Source organism: Chanos chanos, chromosome 5 (assembly GCF_902362185.1).
Source record: "Chanos chanos chromosome 5, fChaCha1.1, whole genome shotgun sequence".
Lineage (NCBI taxonomy): Eukaryota > Metazoa > Chordata > Actinopteri > Gonorynchiformes > Chanidae > Chanos > Chanos chanos.
In genome coordinates, this window is record NC_044499.1 from 19,225,583 (window position 1) to 19,241,749 (window position 16,167).

The 16,167-nt window shown below is 44.6% G+C and overlaps 2 protein-coding genes across 2 annotated transcripts; both read right to left on the reverse strand.

The window, feature by feature from the left end:
* Positions 1-390: 390 nt before the first annotated feature.
* On the reverse strand, positions 391-1,059 carry tmem275a (transmembrane protein 275a). The gene has a single exon (XM_030774744.1). It carries the CDS (start codon positions 1,057-1,059, stop codon positions 391-393), a length of 669 nt encoding a protein of 222 aa, XP_030630604.1.
* A 3,425-nt stretch (positions 1,060-4,484) lies between these two features.
* Positions 4,485-9,834, reverse strand: kncn (kinocilin). The gene is made up of 5 exons (XM_030776076.1): positions 9,687-9,834; positions 7,382-7,450; positions 6,984-7,055; positions 5,799-5,892; positions 4,485-4,560 (listed from the first exon to the last, which is right to left on the reverse strand). The coding sequence occupies exons 1-5, from the start codon at positions 9,832-9,834 to the stop codon at positions 4,485-4,487; spliced, it is 459 nt and encodes a 152-aa protein (XP_030631936.1).
* Between the last annotated feature and the right edge of the window lie 6,333 nt (positions 9,835-16,167).

Sequence of the window (16,167 nt, forward strand, 5' to 3'; positions counted from 1 at the left end):
CTTCCAGATACTCTTTGTTTTAAAAAGTGTTATTTCTTCAGGGGGTTACTTGTGGGCAGCCTCTGGGTCACTGGGTTTTTCAAACATCTGAAGATTTTTTTTTTTCCCCTCTCTATATACTTCTGTTTTGAACCATCACAGCGTATCACAGAACTCTTCAAATGGCAATGAAACTACAGACTCTCCACACCGCATGTTATCGCTGTGCACTGCTACTTTGAACTTGTCGACATCTCCATGGCACCTTCCAACATGCCAGCAGCAGCGATTCAAAAAAAAAAAAAAAGTTACTTCCTACAAGAGCCATCTGTGCAGCGTTCTCAGTAAATCCTATTTACACCACATTGGATCAGCCCCTTACACCACAGAGCCACTCCAGGAACGGAGGAACTAGGTGGTTACACCATCTGAAGGAAGGGTTAGTTTCACTGCCTCTCCACCCCCTGTTGAGGCAGTGTAAGCCACAGCTGGGATGGAGTTTGGCCCATTGGCCTCCATGGTGAAGAGCTTGCAGGTTCTCTGCACTGGTCCGTAGTCCGGGGCTGGTACTGTGGCGTTAGCGGCCGTGGCCAGGGACTCCTGCTCTGGGCTTGACCCGTGCGAGGAGCTGGGCGAGTTGGTGGGGCTCAGCTGGACGGCCGTGGTGTCCTGCATGGTGTGCTCGCTCGTCTCGATTTCAAACGCTGCCCCGCCCCCTAGCCCACTCCCAGAACCAACCCCTCTACCCATAAATCCCAGCCGGCCACCGCCACCCTTAGATCGACGTGAGCTCTGGGCAGGTGGCAGGCGGCTACACACGCAGCAAGCACCAAAGAAGGAGAACGCAACCAGGAGTAGTATAGGCCCTATGACAATGGGAGGGTTAGAGGCCGGCACCAATGTGCTAAAAGCAAAGGCACCCACAAGGGTGATGTTAATGCCCGCTAGCATAATGCACAGTCCACACGCACAGCATAGCGCTGGAGAGGGGAGGCCCTGGGGACGAGACTTCCTCTTCCGACGGGCCTGCGGTTCTTTCTTGGGGACAGCTGTGTTGGAGCTATGCTCTGTGAGCACCATCTCTTCAATAGGGGAGCCTCACTGCCCGTGGCTGCTAAACCACAATTGCCAAAAGTCCCCTTGGCAACAAGCCCCACAAGAATGGCATTATTGCGGATGACAGAGTTAGTTTTTCCTCACAGTGGCTTGGTACCTATGACAGAGAAAAAGTAGGGAAAGGAGTACTGTGGCTAGTTAAGCGGTGTAAAGTTTGGGAACTAAAAACAGTAAACTTAAGATGTCTCAAGAGCTAACTGTCTCTCAGTCACCTCCATCTGAGCCAGGACACGATGACAAATCTGTGTGAACAATGTGTGGTTGCGTTCTGCGTTAACTCTCACTCTGTGTAGAGCAGGGATTCTCCATGTTAGAAGAGAGCATTCAACAAGGTCAGAGTACAGTCAAAACGACTACCGCAGTATTATAACGAAACTTGGTATGCTGGAAAATAATATTTTTTTTTTATTCATGGCCATTCGGTCTACATTCATGTACATCTACTCTGGATAAGGAAGGGACCGCTATTCCGCACGTGTGGTGGAATACAAGCACTTGGCTCGAGAATGTAGTGTCAGAGGTAACACTGTAGAAAAAATGCTGCGTAATTTAAATTGTCGTGAGATATTTTTATACAAAAAGATTCACAGAAGTACTGCTACACTGATTTAAAGAAAAAAATCTGGCAGTTTTGATGCAGTACACTTACCCCCTTGTTCGCTGACGAAATTTATACGGGCTGTGCTTCCATTCCCTGGATGAAGAATCCGTTTGGTTTATCACTCAAAGGACTGTGCCTTTGTTGAATCTCAGACATTCTCTGCGTCTCGAATTGCACTGCACAGAAATACAGTGTGTCGAGCCTTACTCAGAGCTTTCACTGTTCATATGTTCAGTAACCACAACGCACGATGCTCTAAACTGGACGGTGGAAAAATACCTATTCACGACGTCGGCAATCGTTTCGTACACTTCAGTGTGAAGTCAATTGAACAGGTTTTTTATCTAACGCGCCGCTACATGCTTTTGACACCTGCTCACAAAAAAGCGACATTTCATTAGTTTTGACACACAGGCGATATTGAGCGGTTTCCCAATCCCATTTTGCTCAAAGAAAGACAACGCATGATTGTGAAAATTTTAACAGATTACGTCTGCATTTCCCGCCACTTATCAAGAGGCTGTTTGCTCTGTTTCGATCCCTGTCTCGACTCATCAACGCACCAAAGCTGAGTGGTTTGTACACCTCGGGTTCCCTTAAATACGTGCGTAAATGGAGGTAACTCTCTCTCTCTCTCTCTCTCTCTCTCTCTCTCTCTCTCTCTCTCTCTCTCTCTCTCTCTCTCTCTCTCTCTCTCTCTCTCTCTCTGTGTGTGTGTGCTCCGGGGGTGGATAAGGTGGGCTCGTGGGGGAGGGAGACTCTTTTAAACGCTTCGTGGACAGCACCCGGTGCTGAAACACATCTGCTCCCAGTCAAATTTCTGGAACGTTAACTAAGTTTGCATTCAGTCAGGATTTAAGGTTACAAGATTTGGAGAAAGAAACGGTGAAAAAAAGTTGTTTTGTAAGAACATTACATTGTAAGAATGTTGAAACGTACTGATAAAACTTGAACTTCGAGTGATCATTGTAGCAAAGGATATTAAAGGCAACTGCATGATATACCACAATCATGACTCTTAAATACTGTAATTTCCTACACGGAACTGGTATATTATCAAGTGGAAATCACTGGTTCCAACTGAAGCTCTGTTTCTACAGAATATTAATTACATCAGCAGGGAACAGTGCTTCTACATAAGTTACTGATTCCACGTAAACATCAGAGGGTAACATAAAATACTGACCATGTTCATCTTGTTTCAAGCAGGTCTTTAACGTTTTCCTGCTAAATTATGTAAATTGTGTGTAGGACAGCTATATCATCTCCACTGGATCTGTTGAAAATTTCAACTGGACCAGCCAAAGTGCAGTGAAACAAAAATACACACATGTATACACATTTTCCACATTATAATGTTTATACTTATTTGTGTAAGATTTCCATTCATTATACAAAGGGTGGATCATGTCTATGTAATTGATTTATATTTTGCGTCTTTTTTAATCTTGTTAAAAACCTTTTGTATAAAATATAGTGAACTTTTATATCATACTGAATGGAACGTTGTTTTGGATTTAATTAATACTGTTAATGTCTGTCATGGGTTTATTGTGAATGCAAAAATGTGTCACTGTGGATGGAAGCTCTTCTTTGTCTTCTCCGCTGGACAACCGACACACCGGTGTGTTATTCAGTCCTGCTACACATCAGAGCACACACACAAACGCAGAGACAAACACAGCGTCGCTCTCAAATCCTTTCTCATGAAGAATGTGTTCCTGAATTTTCAGTCCAGTGCACACTGGATTGTGAGAGTGTGTATACATGTGTAGGTCCAGATGTGTACAGGTTTGGGGGTGTGTGTGTGTGTATTAATAGTTGCATTCATGAATGGTTAAGCCTGCAAATGTCCCTGTACAGAATAATAATAAGACAGGAAAACTGTGCACAAATGTCTATACAGCATGTCATATTTAGCTTAAAAGATATAGGCCTAAAGTGAAAATAAAATTTAAAGATGTTTATATTATGATCAGTACTTCTATGAGGTTAGACTGATAATGACACTTTAAAAGTAATTTGGGACATTTATTCATTTTTCTCAGATACACATCTGTTTCACTCCACAGTGGAAATTTTCAGCTTGGTCAGTTATATATACTCATAATATTTTGTGTATGTACAATAGACAAAGTAATAGGTATGTATTCTACACTATGAGATACTATGTACTGTCAGTATAACACAATGTGCAAACGTCTCTCTCTCTCTCTCTCTCTCTCTCTCTCTCATGGAGGAATTTAATAAAACAAAAGTTGTCATACTTTGCCAAACAATTTTAATTCATATTATTGTAACTTTAATTGTTAAGTCATAACAAAGCAGATATATTTATCCAAGTTATGTAGCCAAATAATCTAATTTTATTAAATACTCTCAGCATAACCCAAGCACTTCCTTTCGTCAACACATACATGTTTGAGAGGGTATCATTTGTTGAGCTAAAGTTTCATAACATTCATGGGAGGTGTGACTGATAGCACAAGGTTGTTTGACAGGAATCCAAAGGTGGGGTGCACTGACCATTTCACACCAGAAGGTGACATACACTTTAGTCATGATGTTGTCATAATGACATAGGGGTTCCACCATTACGGTGACATGCTGACATATGGTTATGTCATTATGGTGTCGTAATGACATAGGGTTCCATCATTACGGTGACATTGTGACATATAGTTATGTCATTTTGGTGTCATGGCGACATAGGGTTCTTTCATCATGGTGCCATGGAGAAATATAGTTATGTCATAATCGTGATGATAATGGTGTCATAATATTCCTGTCATGGAAGATCTTGATCTGGTGAGGATGTCTTAATCTTGCGTCTACCCAAAATATCGGGAACGTCTGCAGATGGCCTAGGTAAAGCGAGAGACACCTTAGTAGAAAAGTCAAGTTTTAGGGGTGTGTGTGTGTGAATGTGAGTGAGTGTGTGTGTGTAGGTATGAGTGAGTGAGTGAGTGAGTGAGTGTGTGCGCGCGCGCGTGTGTGTGTGTGTGTGTGTGAGTGAGAGAGAGAGAGAGAGAGAGAGAGAGAGAGAATGTGTGTGTGTGTGTGTGCGTGTGTGTGTTTGCACATGCCACTGCCCCTCCCAACCGCTTCATTTAGAGAGGCACAGCTAAGTCTACCCTTCATGCAAGATAAGTGACACTATGAATGAAAGCAGTGGTGTCAGTCACCATGACAACCACATTCAGGGCAACTTTATTGTAGGCTTGAGACCAATAAGTGTGATGGCAGATATTGGGGCTGTGGGTTGTAACGGCTACTTTTCATTTTCATTTATTTTGGAGTGAAAATATGAAGTTATATAGGTGATATATGCGCTGTTTAAGTTCATGAGACATTCTTGGAAATCAAAGAGAAAGAGAAACTAGTTGCTGCTCCCACTCTATCTGTGAATAGTTCTGAGACACATTATCATACGGATGACATCATTACTGCTAGAATTCATCTGCTCAAAGCAGAGAGCGAGAAAAAAAAAGTGAAGTGGAGGAGAGCTTGGGTCATGAGCAGCTTTGCTCTGATGGAACAGAGCAGGCTGAGGTGCTCAGTCATTCCTCTGAGCCACAGAACCGCCTCACTGTTTGTCATCATCATCGTCATCATCATCGCCTACCGGAAGGAATCAGACTTCCATCACACGCACGGGCTCGGGAAAAGCAGGCCGTGCGGAGGGGTGTGTGTGGCGGGGGGGGCTTTCTGTTGCACATGCAACAAGGCGTTCATTTATGGGTGGGGGTGTGGGCATGTGTGTTCAAGTGTGTTTTGGGAAGAATTTCGCTTAAATGGGTAGGTAAATCTAAAAGACAGCTCTTTAGGCCAAATTCAGCGTTCATTACTTTACGCTTCAACAGACCATTTCACGGGCCAGGGCTCATTAACTTTCATAGCTGTCTGTCTTTTTTTTTTTATCCCCTACTCACCTCTTCTCAAAAGCTACAGTACGTGATTTGGGGAAAACGTCATTAAATTGATCCCTAACCGCTTGCAACAAAAGAAGATACTGTCCAATCTTAGTTATATCCAATTCTTGAGGTGGAGCAGAGGAGTCATCTGGCGTGGTGTCATAGATTTCTAATGAATGACGACTCACCCATCTTCCTGCCCGCCCTCAGTAGCCAGGCCCGTCTCCGCAAACGTTCCCATCCGGCTCTTGGAGCGTTCCAAATTCAACTGGCTCTGTGTCCCTGCGAGCACAGAAAGAGAGAGAGAGAGAGAGAGAGAGAGAGAGAGAGAGAGAGACTTTTTCTCACTCTCCTTATGCCTTGTTTACATGAGTCACTGCATGGCTGCTGCATGCTGTGGCTGTGTAGTGCTTGAGCGCTTTGAGAGGAGACAAAAGAATCGGTTATCTTTTCAATGCCCCGTTCATATGAAAGCTCCACACGCACAGCTCTGTCTCATGGCCTGCACGGCTGGGATAAAAGAGATTACGCCTTCAGAGCTGCGGCACAGTAATTGAAAGGTAGCTAGAATACATATTCCACACGTATTCAGACAGGAGACGTGTAGTAAATCAGGCACTGAGCGGACACGGTGCAGGCAATGAGTAGACAGTGAGCGAGCATGTCGTAGTGAGTAAATCACAAGTACATAGTGAGCAAGCAGTGAACAAGTGATGGACAATAAGGGGGCAGATAACAAGTAGGCAGTGAGTAGACATCAGGCAAACAGCGCAAAGAAACTCAACAGCCTGTATACAGTCGATAACTAAGCAGTGTACAGACATAAGAGCCTCGGACACGAGAGAAGGGCGGTGTGGCTGATGAAGCGGACTGGCTGGCCTCATTGCCTGGACTGATTGACACTTCTCAGGGCCATTTCCATGGCACTGGAAAAAGTGATCTCTCTCCTCTCTCATCTAATGGACACGCTGTTCCATCAACAAGGCCGGATCATTACAGCGTTATCTCTCTCTTCACTGCTTTCGCTCCCTCGCCACTCACACGTCTGACTCGCGCTTCGTCATCGCTCGCAGGCTAAGAGATGAAGGGGGGAGGGGGGAGGGGGGCGGAGGGGAAAAGACAAAATGGTCATGAGGACAGTAACAGGACAGCTGTCCACAGCCCCAAAGAGACACAGCACAGAAGGTCTTCTGAGGGAAACAAAACGCATCACAGGAAACAACCTTGAGACCTTGAGAGGAAGAAGAAGAGAGGAAGCGTGCCTGTATATGTCTGCGGGGGCTTGTGTGTGTGTGTGTGTGTGTGTGTGTGTGTGTGTGTGTGTGTGTGTGTGTGTGTGTGTGTGCGTGTGTGTGTGTGTGGTTGGCACCCACCCTCACGCCTCAGGGTCTCTGCAGGCTGCTCTGGTGCAGGGTTAGCAGTCATTGGATGTACTCTAAAGTTGCCTGTGAAGAAAAGGAGATGTCGATACATTATACCTATGTCACTTTGTCAAATCACATTACTGTGTGCAAATCAATGCAACTTGACATTCCTGGATTGTGATTCTTTAGTATAACAAGGGTAGGGTGCCAATCAGTGGTATTTGCGAAGCACTCAGTTAAACCACAAGGTCTCGGCTAATTACAATTACAAACAGACCACATCAATTTGTTTTCCTGCTGTTTGACTGTAAAGCCAATATTCCATTTATCGCCTGAGCCATGACAACACTAATACAATACTATGTGTTTATAGAGGAGCTTTGGAAGTGAGTGGCGTTTGGTCTTACCTAAATTGGGTAGGATGTGATGAAAGTTGAACCATGCTCTTATGAAAGGATAAACAGAAATGAGGAGGCCTGGAATATGGAGGAGAGATTCAGTAAAAGGGGGAGGAGGGGGTATGGGATATGCCTTCTTCAGTTCTGCTTTGGAAATCCAGGATCTGCATACACATTAGGGAAATGTTGAGCTCAGTGTCCCTCATTTGCAGCAATATTCAGATATTCAGTTTGCTCTAGCTCAACAGCTCCCAAAACACAAGCTCAAGAGGCACTCAGCTCATGCATTTTACATCCTGTTGTGAGCTGGCTAAATTGCAATTTCAGCTCTTTAATGAACCATTTATTTGAAGCGAGAGTTTATGAGTGGCATATTGCTGCAACAAATGAGGGTGGGTCCCCCAAATGTACCCATTAACTAGCAGCTAGCCTTTCTCTATGGCGACAGTCTGCAGTGACCAAAGAAGATCTCTGAGTGACTTCATGAAGAAGGTATTCCACTATTTCTTTTTCTTTCTCTCTCTCTCTCTCTCTCTCCTACTCCCAAACCCCCACTCTCTCTCTCTCTCTCTCTCTCTCCCTCCCTCTCCCACTCCCAAACCCCCACTCACTCTCTCTCTCACTCTTACTCTTTCTCTCTCTCTCTCTCTCTCTCTCTCTCTCTCTCTCTCTCTCTCTCTCGCTCTCTCTCTCCCTCAGAGACCTGAAGACAATAGGTGGGGAGGAGACAGGCGGCTACAGTCTGTGTGGGATTTTGATTATGCACTAACATTTCATGCTGAGCATTAATTCTTGCCTGAGAGGGGAAAGACCATTATGCTAGCGCACTGTTTTAAGACAGCTCAGGTTTGAGGACAGCCTCTGTCCTCCAACCAGTACAATCCAGTTTTGGTCCTGCAGACTTTATTATACAATGCATAAACAAAGCTCACATAAAAATAAATATAAAGGCTTTGTCAACATTAGACAGCATCTGGAAATAAACCAATTAAGCAATTGCCCTTGAAGATAAATGCTTGAATACCTTAAATCCGTTATTCACATTCTCTCTCTCTCGCTCTCTCTCTCGCTCTCTCTCTCGCTCTCTCTCTCGCTCTCTCTCTCAAGTCATCTCAGACATGTAAATGTACTGAAGTAGCACCCTGATCACTTTCTCCAGTGAGTCAAGGGACCTAACATTCAAAGGTGAGTGTCCTCTGGAGGTTCACCATCCATACATCTATCCCAGCTTGGTCATGACAAATTACTCTCTCTCTCTCTCACACACACACACACACACGCACACACACGCGCACACACGCGCACACACACACAAGGATGGATGTGCCCTTGAATCCACGAGTCTTGCTGGGTTTTGTTTCTTTTAAATGGATCAATTTAAAGACATTCTTATTTTGCTTTGTTCTGATTCTACTGTAAAATGAGGTGAAAAACCAGCAGGACTCAGGCCCTCACAGACAGGAGCTGTGCATTCCTGCATCATTCACCATGTGAAATCAAGCCCTTGGCTCTTCCCATCCTTGCTCTGAGACCGGTCTAGATTTTCCATGGTGGTGTACAGTAGATCAACGGTCAGTGCCTCTATCGTTTAGTACTCTTGTGGATTACCTGCTCATTTCACCATTAACTGGATTGGGTTACCAACCTGGATCGAATGTGCGATGTAGGTTCTGTGATAAGGCACAATGAAAAGGGGTCTAAGGTATAGGAGGGCTGTCTACATCTCAGCATGTTGGGCATACTTTCCCATTTATGTGTTTGTGCAAGCCATATTAAGAATCATTTTTTACAATGCTGATAATCCTATGTCAACAGAGCTACATCAGACTAATAAAAATGGCAGTGAAGGGAACATAGAGATTAAAAGGAGTGTTATGATATAATGTATGATATGGAGAATAACATTATCAACATCAGCTTTCACTCCAAAAAGTGTCATCCTGAAGGTTTATGTGTAATATGATGAAAACTGCAAATGAGCTTTTCCTGTATTAATCTAATACTTTACTGTCACCCCAAACATGCCATCTGATGCAATGAAAATATAAGAATATATGAGATAAGACAAGATTTGGGTTTATATTATACACTATTCAAATTAATGAATGAGCTAGGGGGGCAATGAATGACTAAATGAACGGACTAATGAATGAATGAACATGGATGAATGGATGAACGGATGAACATGGATGAACGAATAAATGAACAAACAAACGAATGAATGGACATTATCTGCAGAGCAGCTGAAATCTCTACACATATGAATGAGTAGTTATGATAGCTTTGTTTATCTGCACAGGTTAATAAAGCTCACCCAGTCCTCCTGCGCCAAGAAAAATGCCCCCGACGGCGTCGGCGTCGCAGTCCTTGGACACGCCGATGATGATACAACCCGCTACGATGCTGAGCAGGGCAGAGCCCACCCGCAGCCCGTGATACTCCCCAATACTGACTGCGTTCATCAAGCAGGTGGGCCCCCACCTGGCTACTGCTCTACTCACACACACACACACACACACACGCACACAAACACACACACAAACCCTGGACACACCTTGTTTCGGGTGGACCTCAAAGCTGGACCACTCTTACCGGTAGAAGCAACCGATCTAACTGTCCTTAATACAGGAGCAGTGTGGACTCCACTTTCTCCTCAAGGCAGCTCCTGCATCTTTAATGACTGGGCTCCGGTTTCTCCCGTCGAATTCAGAGTCCGCTTTTCATTGTCATTAAGATTTGATTGATACCACTTAATCAGTTTCACTCGGCACACTAGAACAGGTGAATTAGCTTTACAATGTAAAGGTATATATCAGGTGCAATAACAGAAGGTCAATGGAAAGGGCTAAAAAACACACAGGATGTGCTGACATGTTCTGTGGAAATGTTACAGGACATGCTGGTAAAGACAGTCATTATTGATGAATCAAATCATTCTTTTTTACTTACAAATAAAAAATTAAATGTGGTGATTCCAGTTAGTATTGGGTAGTCCTATCCTCAGTATAATCTTACAGGATAAGAACCACTTGAGAATGTAGATCATTTAAAAAGAAAAAATCAACTGAAACATGATTAAATGACATCTCAGGGCTGTTATTTAATTTTCTTAATTCTCTTTTATGTTGGTTCTTTGCCAAAACAATCACTGATTGTCAGACACAGACACGATGCAAAGACAATCCTAACAAAGATGAATTTCTCCACTTCACAGACATTAGACATATAAGGTGAACTAATTGAAGGGGTTTTTTTCTGAATTCATTCTGTTGTACAGACTTTTACTAAATAGCAGATCTAAAATTTCCTGTCCCGTTGTTTAAAAAAAAAATATGACTCAATTTTCCCAACCTCCAACGAAGGATGCTTTCCAGTGCCATCTGTACAGATGTCTGCTTAATAGCACAGTGAAGAAAAGATTTCATAACACAAGTGAAGGTCAACAAGGATTGCCTCCCACTGTGAATGGACTGGACAGTCTTCATTCAGTGTGGTGCAAGCCAGAGTTATTCAATTGTCAACTGTCATTCAATTCTTTGTTTCAGTGAGGCAAGTGGCACTTGCATTTGGTCAGTCAGACTTCTAGCACTCAAATCAGGTAATACTGGAGTGCTGTTGAAAAAGACTGACTGGTGTGGAATTTGGTCATCTTGATGTGTAGGGTCCATGTATGGATGTGGATTCTATGATTTACATATGTAAACATACTGTATAAGCATGTTTCTCATTTGGAAACAATTAACTGATTTGAATAAAAGAGAACCCTTAGGTCATTTTCCACAAAAAAACAAGCGAACGTGGTGTATTTATTAACACCGTACTACAGACAGTTGTGTAGGTGGCAGCAGAAAACATACTCAATGTAAAAAGACAAAAAAAAAAAAGAGATTTACTTAATATCATCGGTATAAGATTTATGTAAAGAGAGGTAAAAATTTTGGCTAACATGGACAATGTATAGTTAAATCAGTAAATTTCATTTTAATACCTTATATCAGTTTCATGTGTACATGGGTAATATATTGTAGTATGCATATGACTACTCCCCATGTAAGCTGATTTGACAAGGAACTTGAAGGAAGTGTGTAATGAGTCTACTACTATCAGGACCCGAGGCCGTCAACAAAAGCCCTGGGTTGCCATAGGGATGGCATATCCATGGCAACAGTGGGAGCTGGGGTGAGTGGGATTAACACTGGAGAGTTGGGTAACAAATGAAGTTAACGGGTGGAGAAGAAATAGTGACGCATTTCCTGTTCAGCATCCCATAACAGCTAGCATCCTGTTGTGTGTGTGTGTGTGTGTGTTTTCATGAATGAGGCTTGAACTGCAATTTATTCTCCCAGAAATGCGTAATCTCATACCACTGCTCTAATGCTCTCTAATGTGACTGTGTGTAGTGTGCATACACACAGAAGCATTGGTGTGCAACAGAGCAGTGTGCTTGTGTTGATCATAGGAAGAGCATATTTATCATTCAGCAATCATTCTTACCATGTAGAGTCAAGGCCCATGTAAGAATTTTTCTCTTCTTTTTGTCTGAGTTTCATTCATTCTTCATCTGAGCAGTAAAAAAAAATCAGTTAACATCTGACAGGTTTAGTCCTCATTGCACTCCTCCTCAAACAGAGACCTCGAATTTTAAAATAGTGAGGCATGACCTCAAGTCACAAAGAGCTGATGGCTGAATGAAATTTGCTGAAAATCCAAGCAATTCTGGGTTTGTAGTGCTTGTGTTGTATGTTGAGTTCATGGTGGTTTTTCACAGTTATTGTGATGATGGTAGATCAAGAACCTTTTCTCAGACATATACACACATTTATCCAGTACATAAATCAATACTTAAATATTTACAATACTTCAGACAGAAGGTCAGAAAACAGTGCAGAAATCAGATTTATGGACTGGTTAAATATGTGTGTGTGAAATATTTAACGAGCATGTAAATTATTGTATGCTTACATTCCTGTTTAAAATCCTCTCCTTTGTCCCCCATTTGGCCAAAGGATAAATACAAGGAGTCTTACCTCTAGTTCAATTGATTTCCTTTATTGGAAAACCTTAATCACTCATAGCATGCAAGTGACTGTTCTCTACAGCCCTCCAGGCCCTCTGCAGTCATTCCTGGACGAACTGGACACCCTCCTCAGCTCCTTCCCTGAGGACGGCACTCCCATCCTGCTGCTAGGAGACTTCAACCTTCCGCTGAATTCTGCTCAGTCTGATGGCCTACTCTCCCTCCTTCAGTCCTTTGACTTTACCCTCACGGAGTCCCCTGCAACCCACACGGGTGGCAATCAACTGGACCTTGTCTTCACAAGAGGCTGCCATGTTCCTCATCTCACACCGCTCCACACCTCAGATCACTTCTTCATGTCTTTCTCTTTCTCTCTCTCGATCTCACCCTCCCTGAAATCCTCTGCTCCCACGCTGCCAGTCTCAGCTAGGCGTAACCTTCGCACCCTCTCCTCTAGTGCCTTCTCTTCTATGGTCTGCTCTTCTCTCCCATCTGTGAAATCCTTCTCACTTCTCCCCGTGGAGGACAAATCCTCTACAGTCCTCTCTGCACTGGCCTCCTCCCTCCCTGGACACCCTCTGCCCCCCCGTCACCAAACTGGCTCGCCTCTCCACTCCCAGTCCCTGGCTGACTGATAGTATTCGTGCTGACAGAGCCAAACTTTGCACGGCCGAACGGAGATGGTGGAAATCGAGATCCCCCAACGACCTATCCCACTACCACTCTCTTCTTTCTTCTTTTTCCTCTACCCTGTGCTCTGCCAAATCTGCCTTCTTCCACTCCAGGATCAACTCTGCCTCTTCTAACACCCACAAACTCTTCTCCACCTTCTCCTCCCTCCTCTCTCCTCCTCCTCTTCCCTCATCCCTATCTGCTGATGGCTTTGTCTCCTTCTTCGAGAAGATCAAAGACATCTGCGACTCCTTCCCCCCATCCCCTCCCACCTCGGATCCTGCACCCTCCACCCCCCCCCCCCCACTATCCTTTCCTCGTTCTCCCCTCTATCTGACTCTGAAGCTCTCCTACTTCTAAAATCCCATCATCCTACTACCTGTCCACTAGATCCCATCCCCTCCCCTCTCTTTCAGGCCATCTCGGACGACATTCTGCCCTTCATCTCGTCCTTGATCAACAGCTCCCTGTCTACTGGCACGGTTCCTTCTGCCCTGAAGAGGGCACAGATCAAGCCACTGCTTAAGAAGCCCACTCTAGACCCAGCTGATGTCAGTAGCTACCGCCCAGTCTCTCTCCTACCGTTTCTCTCCAAAACCCTGGAACGTGCGGTATATAACCAACTCTCTCCATATCTTCTCCAGAACAATCTCCTGGATCAGAACCAATCTGGATTCAAAGCCGGCCACTCCACTGAGATGGCCCTCCTTGCTGTCTCGGAGGAGCTCCACTTGGCCAGAGCCAAGTCTCTCAGCTCTGTCCTCATACTCCTAGACCTCTCCGCAGCATTTGACACAGTCAACCACCAGATTCTCCTCTCATCCCTTGCTGGGCTGGGCTTCGCAGGATCTGCACTCGCATGGTTCAAGTCCTATCTGTCTGACCGTTTCTACCAGGTCTCTTGGAGGGAATCGGTCTCCTCCCCCCACCCTTTCCACACTGGAGTCCCACAAGGTACTTGGTCCACTCCTCTTCTCTCTCTACACCAGATCACTCGGTCAAGTTATCTCCGCCCATGATCTCTCTTACCACTGCTAAGCTGATGACACACAGCTGTTCTTCTCCTTCCCCCCCTCTGACTCTCAGGTTCAGCCTCGTATCACAGCCTGCTTAGCTGACATTGCCTCCTGGATCTCCGCTAACCACCTCAAACTCAACCTGGAGAAAACAGAGCTTCTGTTTTTTCCCGCTAAGAACTCCCCAACGATCGACACTGCAATCACCATCGAGGGATCTGTGGTGTTCCCCACCACAGCAGCCAAAAACCTTGGCGTGACCCACGACAACCAGCTGACCTACTCCAGTCACATCGTGGCAGTCACTCAATCCTACAGATTCTCCCTATACAATATCAGAAGAATCTGCCCCTTCCTCACACAACAGGCGACCCAGCTCCTGGTCCAAGCGCTTGACATTTCCTGCCTGGACTACTGCAACGTTCTACTGGCTGGCATGCCGACCTGCACCATCAGGCCGCTCCAGCTCGTGCAGAACGCCGCTGCACCCCTGGTATTCAACCTCCCTAAGCACTCTCATGTCACTCCACTGCTTACTGAGCTCCACTGACTTCCGGCAGCTGCCTGCATCCAGTTCAAGACACTGGTGCTGGCCTACCAGGCCACAAGAGGCTCCGCCCCATCATACCTTCAGCTCCTAATAATGCTGTATACCCCTACTAGAACCCTCCACTCTACGACCTCTGGTCAACTGACGGTTCCCTCACTTCGGGAACCCGGCAGCCGCTCCTCCCGAACACGCCTCTTCTCCGTAATTGCCCCGTGTTGGTGGAACGACCTACCTCATGCAGTTAGGACCGCGGAATCTCTTACCATCTTTCGCAGGAAACTGAAAACCCACCTCTTCAGAACCCACCTGTCCCCCACTGCCTTACCTCCCTTTCCTTACATAAAAAAAAAAACACCTTGTCTTGTATCTATGTTTGTATAGATTATTCCAGGGGCGCAATACGAAGGGGTAAATTGACGCTCAGTCTTATTGTGATCTCTGCTTATAAGGTATCAGGAATCTGACTGATGCACTTATTGTAAGTCGCTTTGGCTAAAAGCGTCTGCCAAATACCAAATTGTAAATTGAATGCCATATAATGTGGTTTTTATTAAAGCATAAAATATAAATCTGTAAACAATCCTTTGCAGACATAAATTAAAAACTGATCTTTTGGTACAATGGCACTATGTCATATCTCTATACAACCAAAACTGAGTCAGTTGGTTGCTTGAAGAATGAAAGATGACATTTTTTTCTTGATTTGTGTTAAAGATGCTCGTTCTTGGCAACAGAGTCTGCTACAATTTTTGGGTTGTTATTGTTGTTTTTTGGTTTTTGTTTAGTTTCTTGTTGTTTTTGACATCATTCTAACCTCCCAGGTTCATGAGGTTGACCAGCTGTCACCTGAAGTAGGATCTTCACCATGCACAAAGCCCTGCTACAACTGACAGCTCCACCTTCCCTGGCACTCCGTCATTCTCCCCAGCACTCCAGATCAATCCACATCATCACAAGTGTCAGTCGGTCTAGTCTTACAAGAGTACAGGTGGATACAAGGTAAGTACACACACAAACACTCATCATCCCCTGCACTACTTGTGTGTGCGTGTGTGTGTGCGTGGTAAGCATTCTGAATCATTCATGACATACTCCTCCTCTAAATCATCATCTCCTGCCAGAGAAGTCAGAGAACATAATGGTTACACTGCCCCTTCACACACACACACACACACACACCCACACATGCACAAGCACATGCACACACAGGCACACACACATGCACACACAAACACAGCCACACACACTCACAAATGCATTTATTTTCTCCTACTAACACATGTATCATAAACACAGAACACTGCCTGTGCATATCCCATAGACTGAAACAGTCTCAAAGAAAAGAACAGCCTCCTGGAAGCCCTGAGGAAACCAATATACAACACAGCATGTAATTAAAATCCATCAAGCCTTGCCAAAAACTCTGACTTATCACAATACTCTATGGTCACAATACCCCAATTTCCCCATGGTACATAACAGACACAATGTGTTATTGCACAATTCATTTTTTAGCACATGCATGGTCTCGAAAGCTTCC

Bases quoted from the DNA above. Each gene is read 5' to 3' on its own strand.
- tmem275a (XM_030774744.1), bottom strand. From the start codon at position 1,059: ATGGTGCTCACAGAGCATAGCTCCAACACAGCTGTCCCCAAGAAAGAA.
- kncn (XM_030776076.1), bottom strand. From the start codon at position 9,834: ATGAACGCAGTCAGTATTGGGGAGTATCACGGGCTGCGGGTGGGCTCT. The intron at 5,893-6,983 runs GTGGGTGCCAAC...CTGTGCTCGCAG, and splicing joins AGAGACCCTGAGGCGTGAGG to GGACACAGAGCCAGTTGAAT. The intron at 4,561-5,798 runs GTGAGTCGTCAT...CGCTTTACCTAG, and splicing joins GAGGGCGGGCAGGAAGATGG to GCCATCTGCAGACGTTCCCG.